Raw genomic sequence first — 10,602 nt, 5'->3', positions numbered from 1 at the left:
AAATAATTCCTGGCTTCCTGCAAAGGCAATTCTTTTTTTTCCCCCATTTTGAAATCGACCAAGGCAACTCCTTGAATCTTTGATCACCATGGGCTTTTCTTAATGCTTTCCAGACCGAAATGTACAGCCCAAGAAACTAAGTTCCCAACGGCCCAAACTAACTCAATTGCGATATAAAGGTCCACTTCTCTTGCAGCCCACGCTGAGAACGGCATCCTCCTCCCACGGTCCCACCACCCGGCTTCTTCTAGAAGCGAGAGGAATCATTTCAAAACTCCGCACTCCGCAGTCTCGTCTTCCTCCTCGGCTCCTCGCCGTCGTCTCCTCCTCTATCGCTTCCACCCACCAATCCAACAGCAAAGCCCCACTTCCCAGCCATCTCCTCCCCTCCCCTCCCCTCCAGGCTCCAATGGCGGAGGAATCTTCGCCCTTCGATGAGGTCCCCGCCTACGTCCTGTACGAGATCGCTCGCCACATCCCCTGCAAGGTCGACCGCGTCCGCGCGCTGGTCGTGAACTGCTCGTGGCGCACGTCGCTTCAGGCGCTCCCGCCACCGCCCCTGCCTCCACAGCTCCCGTGGCTACTCCGCCCATCCGCCGGTGGCCCTACCTTCTCCTGCCTCCTCAGCGGCGCCGACGAGCTCAGCGTCCACCGCGTCCGCGTCCCCGCCGACCTTCGCGGCGCGCGCTACTTCGGATCGTACGACGGCGGCTGGCTCTTCCTTGCTTCTGGACAAACTTTCGGCCACATGCTCTTCAACATCCGCACCGAGCAACGCCTCTTCCTCCCCGACACTGTCACCCAGCCGTGGAGATCAGATGACTTCCCCATGATCATGCTCGCCGCCACCGTCTCCTCCCCTCCGAGTGCCAAGGACGACCTATGCTTCGGCGCAGCCATCGTCTCTGATGTTGGGCAGAAGCTTGCCCAGCGATGCAATGTTTTCTGGGAGTTGGGGGATTGCAGAGCCGTATCGTTCGTGCCACCACAGGATCCGTTTAATCTGTTCTTCGAAATGGAGGACGTGATCTACTACCAGGGGGCGTTTAACTTTCTGAGCATATGGAGAAACGTTCTGGAGTGCAGGCTGACATTGCACCAAGGAGTCCTGCAAGTACATCAAAAGTGGAGGTTGTTTTTACCACAAGAGGAACTTAGCCTTTGCCGCAATGCGGCTGCTCGCTATCTTGTAGAGTCCCGCGGGCAGCTGCTCATGGTCATCAGGGAGCGGCCTGCTTACAATCAGTCGCGGGAGTTTTTCATTTTTGATATGACAAAGACAGAAGAAGCAGTCGACGAGGCGGAGTACATCTGGAGGAGGATGCCAGAGCTCGATGGACGGATGCTGTTCGTTGGACATGGCTGCTCCAGATCCTACGAAGTGGGTGACTTCCCCGGCTTTCAGGAGGGCATCTACTTCTTCGACGACCAGGATTCATACAGTGTATCCAGTATTGCTGAGGATAATGAGTACACCTGCTTCGACAATGGGAAGTGGTCCGCCGGGCCGCCTCTAATGGAAACGTACTGCTTCTGGCCGGATCAAGTCAACTCGAACTACTCTTCACCGGTTTGGCTTCTCCCTGGAGGTGAAGATGATGCCAATAATGCTCAAGCTCAAGTTGATGTTCACATGCTGTAGAGCTGCTGGAGTCTATGTTAGCTGCCGAATTGGGGCTAACCTGTGCTGCATTTACATTCTGTTAGTGTTACCTCTTGCTGCTTTGAGATGTGAGGATGAGATAGTTCTTGCTGCTTTGTGAATTGGGATAGGATTGTTGCTGATTAGTCTGGTACAGTTACAATGACACGGTGGATATTAGCTGAAAGCCTGAAATCACTTGCAAACTCATTACTGAATCTATGTGCTACTTTGTTCTCTGTACTTAGCAGTTCATTACTGCATTTTGGCACTTTCTGAACTATGATATTTCCTGACCTCTGAGATTTTGATGAACTTTAATACTGAAATTACTGGGCTAGATTCCTGTTATGATTCTTGTTATGTGATGCCTGTGTTGAAAAGCAGAATTCAGTGCAAGATGTATGTAGGTGCTTTGATCTCTGCACTTAGCAGTTCATTACTGCATTTTGGCACTTTCTGGTGCTCTCTAACTTCTGAGATTTTGATGAACTTGAATGCTGAACTGACAGAACTGTATTTGTCAGCCGATGCTTCTTTACAGAGCTTTCTGACAATGCAATTTTAGTGCACAATGCAGAGTAGGTGGGGCTTCTGTAGTGTTAGCCAATGCTTCTTACAGGAACAGGAGGAAGAGACATCGAATTACTCTCCTCCTTGTTTGGCTCCTCTCTGTGCCAGTATCTCAAGTTACTCGGTTGTGTGGCTAGCTAAGATTCACAGAGCAACACCCTGAGTTTGCGTTAGTATCTTGATTCATTTTGTTGCGCTAATATTTCTGGGAATCAATTCTGCCAGAATACTTGTTTGATGTAAGTCGGTGCTTTCATCTTTTGCTGTTCCACGGCCATGGCCTTCGCCCTGATGGTCATGTTCGGGGCCTCGCCGGCGGAGGACAGGGGCCGCGGACCGGCGCACGCCTAACCCCCGTGATCCCGGTGACCGTCAAAGCAAAAGCGGTTGTAGCGGGCCCAGGAAAGCTGTTTACCCAGAATGGCAACCTGAATGCGGCTAAAATTCATCAGGCCTCTGCTTCAGGCCCAGGAAGCTGCTTTAACAGAAAGCAGTCCGAATAGGAGTACAGCCGAAGCTGTGGTCGCCTCTGCGCACAGTTTGTCCCCTTCTTCCAGTACGGGCTCCACTCCATTCTCCAACAACCCCCACCTCTCTCAGAGCGAGCACTGTCAGCCAGCGAAATAACTGACTACGTCACCCAAATCTGAGGTGGAAGAGAGAGAAATCCTAATAGAGAATAGGACGGGCGACTGGTGAGACGCTCGCTTGAAGCGGCAGAACCGAGATAAAAAGCTTCTTCTCTCCCATTTGCTACTAGTACATGCAAGCATTAACTCTTATAGCCAACCTCTACGCCAGTTCACTATATGCAATGACTTTCTCAAATGCTTAAAATGACATGGCCACCCTATTGCGCCAGGGGCCGGCGAAACCATTAACCATGCTCTCAGGGGCTCTGAGTCCAAGGTGGATTCTGAGATGGTCCCCTACCCAGCCAGTGGTGGACAAATCGCTGGAGCTATCTCTGTGTCCAGCCTCTACGGCGGCGATCCCTATATCTATGGCCCTGTTCGGTACCCATAGTTCTCAACACCCCTTTCTCGTGGTCTGCACGCATATTTTTTAAACTGCTAAACGATACGTTTTTTTTAAAATATATATATACGAAAGTTGCTTAAAAAATTATATTAATTCATTTTTGAAAAAAAAATTATGTAATACTTAATTAATCACGCATTAATAGACCGCTCCGTTTTCCGTGCGCAGCACATGTGTTACCAACCCTGATGTCCGAACACAGCAATAGTTCTTGTAGAAGCGTTGGGATGGGACAACAGAAAGCTAATTAGTACTACCTCCGTCCTAAAATATAAGCATTTTTAGCAATGAATCTGGACAACTGTGTATCCAGATTCATAGCTAAAAGTTGCTATATTTAGGGACGGAGGGACCGAGGGAGTATACAATAGCAGTGTGTTCCCTAGATTCGAACGTGTTAAGCTTGCGATCCTCATCAATAAATATCAGTGACCTGAGATCCTCAATATCAGTCTGAGCTTGCAAGATTTGTCGTTGAATCTCGTATTGCAGCTCGTTGAAGCTCTCTTTCTCCCTAAGGTTTGCATCAACCACGGCTTTGCCTTTAATAAGAGGCAACTCAAAAGTATTAATTTCCTGTAAAAAGTATTATGGCCGTGTTTAGTTTCAAAGTTTTTTTTAAAACTTCCAACTTTTCCATCACATCAAAACTTTCATACACATACAAATTTTCAACTTTTCCATCACATCGTTTTAATTTCAACAAAACTTTCTTTCAATTTTAGCGTGATCTAAGGGGGTGTTTGGGAGTCAAAAACATAAGTCCCTAGGGGAGGAACTAAGGTGGTGTTTGGTTGGAGGGAAAGTGGGGCTAAACTTTAGTCCCTCTCACAAAGGGACTTATATTTTTGTGAGAGGGACTAAATTTAGTCCCTAGTTCCCAAACACCCCCTTATGCTTTTGTGAGAGGGACTAAAGTTTAGTCCCTACTTCCCAAACACCCTCTAAACACAGCCTATGTTGTCCTTAGTGGTGGTTCACTCCTGGTAGTTGTTGTCCTGGTCAGAAGCCTACGTTCAATGATCGCATCATCTTCCTGCAGCCCAAATGCATAATGTGCAGACATGTCTCCGCCCCTTCCAGCAACTTTCCTCCCTTTGGCAAGCATTTTACAATCCGAGGGATCCCATAACCGAAATCAACACAGTGCTATGATAAAAAGAAACTGTATCATTTGGAAGTCAATCAGTTGTGCAGTTTTGACTGGCCACAAATATAGCTTAATTAATTTCAACAACAGGAGAATAGACATGAATGGGCATAGAGTACCTCAGTAGTGAAGCACAAAACCAGGCGGCAGTAACATATGCAAGACTAAAAAGAATGAGGAGAGCTAGCATAACAAGAGTCTCCAGATCACAAAAACTCAGTCTTATGACCTGCTGCATCAGACCCACAATATCCCAAACGCAACTAGATTTGCGCAATCGCACAACCTTAACATCTCACGTATCATTCTAGAGTTCCATGGACATCAATCACAACTACAATTTGGCAGCAATGGGGAACCTAGACCCAAACATCTTGCGTATCATTCTAGAGTACCATGAACATCGATCACAAGTAAATTTTGGCAGCAATGGGGAATCTAGGAGAGTTCACCTCCCATCAAATCGCACAAACCAATCAAAGAACAAAATTTTCACTCAAATACTAAGGAAGCAAACTGCACAGGTTCCATCCAGCCACTCACCGGGTGCGGCCGTGTGGGCCGCAGACGGAGACGGCTGCGCGATCGTCGGGTGCGACGCAGCGGCGCGGAGGAGTTGAGGAGGCGGCGGCTGCCGGGTACCGTGGTCCGTGGGGCAGTGGGGGCTGGCAGGCTTGGTGGGGAGCGGATAAAGTTTGAGGCGCCTACAAATCAGACGCCGGATTTTTTTTTTCAAAAATCAGACGTTGTTACATCGCATATAAAACAAAGTTTTAGCAAATAACGAAAGATCATTGCAACATTTGATCTATAAATAGTGAAATAACACGAATATACTTGCTGAAACATTGTTGGTGGAAAAGAAATGAAACGGAGTCTCTTAACAGAGCATTTCCGTAATATGTGGGTAGTTTGTTGCAACGGCGCATGGTGGGGATGGCCCGGAGGCGCGGCGCCCGATTTTTCGGCGAGGCGAGGCAGGAGGCCAGGGCCCTCGATGCATGCACGCCCACATCGGACGCCCGATTTAAAGAATATTCAGATAAAGTTCTTATTATTTCAACTTTTTATTTTTTTTATTTAAAAAGTAATTCATTCTAAAACTTATTTCAAGATATGAACCTTTTGGTAGCATAACAAAATAACACCGTCATGTCACTCGTAGTGGACATGGCAGTTTTGTTCTGTCACGTCAGTCAAAGTGGCATAACCAAATAACATTGTCACGCCATTTAGGGTTTGTTTGGCACGACTCCAACTCCAACTTCACCTCTCCTGCAGCTAGAGTGCAGTCAAACAGTTGTAGCTTCACCTAAAATCGGAGTGGAAACTGGTTGGAGCTCCCAGAGATGGAGGTGGTTTAGACTGCTATACAACTCCACTTTAAGAAGTAGTAGATCTACCAACCAGGCTCTTAGTCTTATAATTTTTTTTGCTCTATCAGTAGACTTTGCACCGTCTCGTACAAGTCATTAAAAAAAAGATTTCGGAGTCTACACGTCGCCACGCAGGTACGTACGACGACACGGAAGGTCTCGATTAGAGATGGCAACGGGTATGGACCCGACGGGTTTCCACTCCCCGTACCCACACCCATTGAAACTAAATCTGCCCACTAAAAAACCCACACCCGCTCGCGGGTGAGAAATTCCCCCATACTCACACCCGCACGGGTGATGGGTACCCATTGGGTACCCACACCCGTTGCAACAATTTCAATTGTGCACAACAACAACTCAATAAGGTTATTGGCTGCAGTGATATGTACACAGCAAGATTGAAAAACTAAGGCTCAAACAAACCATACAGAATACATACAGCCTGGCTCCTGCCGACAGCTGACCGGCGCGCGGCGTCCCTGCCCCCAAGCGGCGACCGACGCGGTGGCTATCCCGCCCCCAGGAGGCAGCGTCCCTAGCTCCCTGGACCCTGCCCCAGGTGGCGACCGACGCGGTGGATGTCCGCCCCCACGCTGGGGGCTGCCCGCACGACGGCGCCCCTACTCCATCGGCGCGACCGAGACCGGCTGGCGGCTGGTGCTGCGGCCGTGCGCGCCTGCGCGGTGGCGTGCCGGCGTGTGGCGTGCGGCCGTGGCTTGGCCGCTTAGGGGATGGGGGGCAGCGGAGAAACGGAGTCAGGAGGGAGAGGAGAGGAGGAGAAGGGGAATAAGGTTTAGAGGGGTGAGGAAAAGAGGATTTATACCTAGTGTTTTGATGGTTGTGGGCCTTGGGCCATCTGCATATTGGGCTAGGCCTACGGGTATTTTCAACCCACGGGTGACGGGAGAACGTACCCACACCCGTGTACCCGATGGGTGAAGGTTTTGCCCGTTAACGTACCCATGGGTATGATGTTTGAAACGTTTATATACCCTAATAAAGTAAAAACCCAACGGGTTTCGGGTCGCGGGGCTGTTGCCAGCTCTAGTCTCGATGCCTTTGACCTTCAAGGGCCACCGCTGCATTGTGCACGCGGCGCTGTCGCGGAACGCCACGTGGAGCGGGTTTCACGGCGCCAGGACGGCGTAGTGGTCACCGATCCCCCGGAGACGGGCGTGCGCAGCAGCTAGCGCCCGAGATTGTGTCCGTGAGACCGTGACCGTTGACCAGATCGCAGCGCCGCGCTGCGATGCCATGTGGCAGTGCGACGATTGGAAGTGACGGTACAAGTACGGGGCTACGGGCTGGCCGCTAGCTCGATGGGCCGCCTGAACGGGGATGTGGTCTACGTGGGCCATATGTTTTGGGCCGGAAAGGATTGTGGCGTACGTTTCATACGGGCAACAAAGCATGCAAATACTGCATGTTTCAGTGTTTGACAAACAGTATATCTGATGAGGATATGCTCTGTGGAGAACATTGGACATCACATACTATAACTTCTGTACTCTCTGGAAGTGGGACTAGTTCAGGCTGAACTTGGTGTTTTCATGTCGGTGGCAGCTTGTTACAGCCTACTCTGCATTGCGTAGTGAACATGATCTGGTTCACAAATTAATTTCAGTAGTACAAATCATGCATGGTAAAGAGAGGCTGGCTGTTACTAAGATGGACCAGAGTAGAGAACATGTAAAATGAAAAAAACTATACGAATGCAATTTATCAAACAACATCATGTGCATTATAAGAGTATGCATTCTACACAGTTATAAGAGCTTAGATATCTGCAATTTCAGTAAAGTCTGAAGAAGCTTTCTGACAATGCAATTTTAGGGGCCCATAAAAAGAGAAGAAAATGAACCATAACCTAGTAGTTTCTTGCAGGAGCTAAAAAACAACATGATCACACTTCACATGCCATGAATACAAATACAGTACTGTCAGTTCATAAAAGGGGAATGCCTGCAGCCTTTTACACCAATTTCTGACTGAATTCTAAGCGCACACACAAATTTTTCGCAGTGAAGTCTGCATTTGACCACTAACATCATACAATCTAGCTCAGTCATTTCAGCATTCAAGTTCATCAAAATCTCAGAAGTTAGAGAGCACCAGAAAGTGCCAAAATGCAGTAATGAACTGCTAAGTGCAGAGATCAAAGCACCTACATACATTTTGCACTGAATTCTGCTTTTCAACACAGGCATCACATAACAATAATCATAACAGGAATCTAGCCCAGTAATTTCAGCATTGAAGTTCATCAAAATCTCAGAGGTCAGAAAACATCAGAATTCAGAAAGTGCCAAAATGCAGTAATAAACTGCTATAAGTGCAGAGATCAAAGTAGCACATTGATTCAGTAATGAGTTTGCAAGTGATTTCAGCTAATATCCACCGTGTCATTGTAACTGTACCAGACTAATCAGCAACAATCCTATCCCCAATTCACAAAGCAGAAAGAACTATCTCATCCTCAAATCTCAAAGCAGCAAGAGGTAACACTAACAGAATGTAAATGCAGCACAGGTTAGCCCCAATTCGGCAACTAACATACACTCCAGCAGCTCTACATCATGTGAACATCAACTTGAGCTTGAGCATTATTGGCATCATCTTCACCTCCAGGGAGAAGCCAAACCGGTGAAGAGTAGTTCGAGTTGACTTGATCCGGCCAGAAGCAGCGGCTGGCAACGTGAGGCGGCCCCAACGTGTACTTGCCATTGTCGAAGCAGAGGTACTCCTGGTACTGAACAATCCTGGATACTGAATAGAACTGCAGGTCATCCAAGAAGTAGATGCCCTCCTGAAAGCCTGGGAAGTTAGCCAATTCGTAGGATCTGGAGCAGCCATGTCCAACGAACAGCATCCGGCCAACCAGCGTGGGCACCGGCGTCCAGACGTACTGAGGCGCCCCGGCTGGAGCCTGAACATGCGTCATCTCGAACACCGAGAACACCAATGGCGGCCATCCAGGAAGGTTGCACGTGCACTTGAGGACCATGAGCAGCTGCTCGCGAGACTCCACGAGGTAGCGAGCGGTGGCAACCGGGCGAGGGTAGCCGAGGTCGTCCTGTGGCGCGAACATCAACCACTCCCGATGATCTACTACCAGGTCTGCTTGATGCAACGCCAGCCTGCACACGAAGACGTTCTTCAGCTTGGTGACGAAATGGAAGGCTCCCTTGTGGTAGATGACGTCCTCCATCTCCTCCACGACGAACTGGTTGGACACCACGTCGAACTGATGGTCCGGAGGGATGGACGGGATGGCCATGTGAGACCCCATTCGCCAGAACGTGATCTGCCGCGAATCGGTGATGAAAGGCGTGCAGTGGACGATGGCAGCGCCGATGCATGGGTCGTCGGTGCCGCGGCTCGGAGGGGAGGAGACGGTGGCGGCGAGCATGATCATGGGGAAGTCATCTGAACTCCACGGCCGGGGGACAGTGTCGGGAAGGAAGAGGCATTGCTCGGTGCGGATGTTGAAGAGCATGTGGCCGGAAGTTTGTCGAGAAGCGAGGAAGAGCCAGCCGCCGTCGTACGATCCGAAGTAGCGCGCGTGGCGCAGGTCGGCGGGGACGCGGACGCGGTGGACGCTGAGCTCGTCGGCGCCGCTGAGAAGGCAGGAGAAGGTAGGGCCACCGGCGGATGGGCGGAGTAGCCACGGGAGCTGCGGAGGCAGGGGCGGTGGCGGGAGCGCCTGGAGCGACGTGCGCCACGAGCGGTTCACGACCAGCGCGCGGAGGCGGTCGACCTTGCAGGGGATGTGCGGGTGATCTCGTGCAGGAGGTAGGCGGGGACCTCATCGAAGGGCGAAGGTTCCTCCGCCATTGGAGCCTGGAGGAGGAGGGGAGGAGATGGGTAGATTTTCTGTTGGATTGGATGGCGGAGGCGAGGAGGAAGACGACTGCGTTTGAATTGAATGGATTCCTCTCGCTTCTGGAAGCCGGCGGGTGGGGGTGGGGGTGGGGGGCCTTGCAAGTTGCAGCTCTCAGATTGGGCTGCAAGAAGTGGACCTTTATGTACCATTGGATCAGGTTGGGCCGTTGGGATTTGGGAACTCGGTCTCTTGGGCTCTGCGTTTGGGGCTGAAAAAGGAGCAAAGAAGCCCATGATACTCAGGGAGTTGAGACCGTGACAATTTTGAGTGTTACATCTTGTAATTTTCTTTCTTTGTTTTCCTTTTTTTTTAATTACTGCGATGTAACATTTGCAAGAAAACCTCTCCTCATCTCGGCCACATTTGAAAGCCATCCCATCAAGATTTATGTACAACCTTATGTCCTTATCCTATTTTTTTTCGCCTTCACGCTACAAAGACACTACCAAATCAAGAGGACTCGTGTTGCCGCACCTATAGCCGCCGTGTCCCTACCTAGCACATCACCCCTTCCTAGCACATCACCCCTTCCTCGCCTCAGTGGCATCGAAAGGAGCAAATGCTGACGGCGAGGCCCCACACGTCCATCCCCACCTTCTTTGCCTCTCCTCTTCACTAAGAGTATCTCCAACGGTCTCCTTATCCTACTCTCCAAGCCAAATTTTTAGCAATTTTGAACAAAAATACACTCCAACAGACTAGTCAACCAGATGGCCAAGCCATCCGGCTGGCCAAACTCCACCTCGCGCTGGCCAACTTTGGCCAGCCAAAATCACCTCTCCAACGTGGGCCCACGCATGGACCCCACGCCTTCCCCCTCTCCCAAATCGAGCGACGTCTCTCCTCATCCCCCTTATCCCAAATTGATTCAACGCCCTCCCCCCGCCGGCGCCGCCCCTCCATCGTGTCGTCGTCTGCTGCTGAGGCCGCCGCC

General features: G+C 50.2%; 2 protein-coding genes across 2 annotated transcripts; one reads left to right on the top strand and one right to left on the bottom strand.

Moving 5' to 3' along the window:
* Positions 1–409: 409 nt before the first annotated feature.
* Positions 410–1,837, top strand: LOC107281007 (uncharacterized). The gene has a single exon (XM_015783208.3). The coding sequence runs from the start codon at positions 410–412 to the stop codon at positions 1,640–1,642; it is 1,233 nt and encodes a 410-aa protein (XP_015638694.1). The 3' UTR covers positions 1,643–1,837.
* Positions 1,838–8,089: 6,252 nt separating this feature from the next.
* Positions 8,090–9,768, bottom strand: LOC4339660 (uncharacterized). The gene has a single exon (XM_015783478.2). The coding sequence runs from the start codon at positions 9,279–9,281 to the stop codon at positions 8,355–8,357; it is 927 nt and encodes a 308-aa protein (XP_015638964.1). The 5' UTR covers positions 9,282–9,768; the 3' UTR covers positions 8,090–8,354.
* Positions 9,769–10,602: the final 834 nt, after the last annotated feature.

Source organism: Oryza sativa, chromosome 5 (assembly GCF_034140825.1).
Source record: "Oryza sativa Japonica Group chromosome 5, ASM3414082v1".
NCBI lineage: Eukaryota > Viridiplantae > Streptophyta > Magnoliopsida > Poales > Poaceae > Oryza > Oryza sativa.
This window is presented reverse-complemented; position numbering and strand designations above follow the sequence as displayed.

Bases quoted from the DNA above. Each gene is read 5' to 3' on its own strand.
- LOC107281007 (XM_015783208.3), top strand. From the start codon at position 410: ATGGCGGAGGAATCTTCGCCCTTCGATGAGGTCCCCGCCTACGTCCTG.
- LOC4339660 (XM_015783478.2), bottom strand. From the start codon at position 9,281: ATGCTCTTCAACATCCGCACCGAGCAATGCCTCTTCCTTCCCGACACT.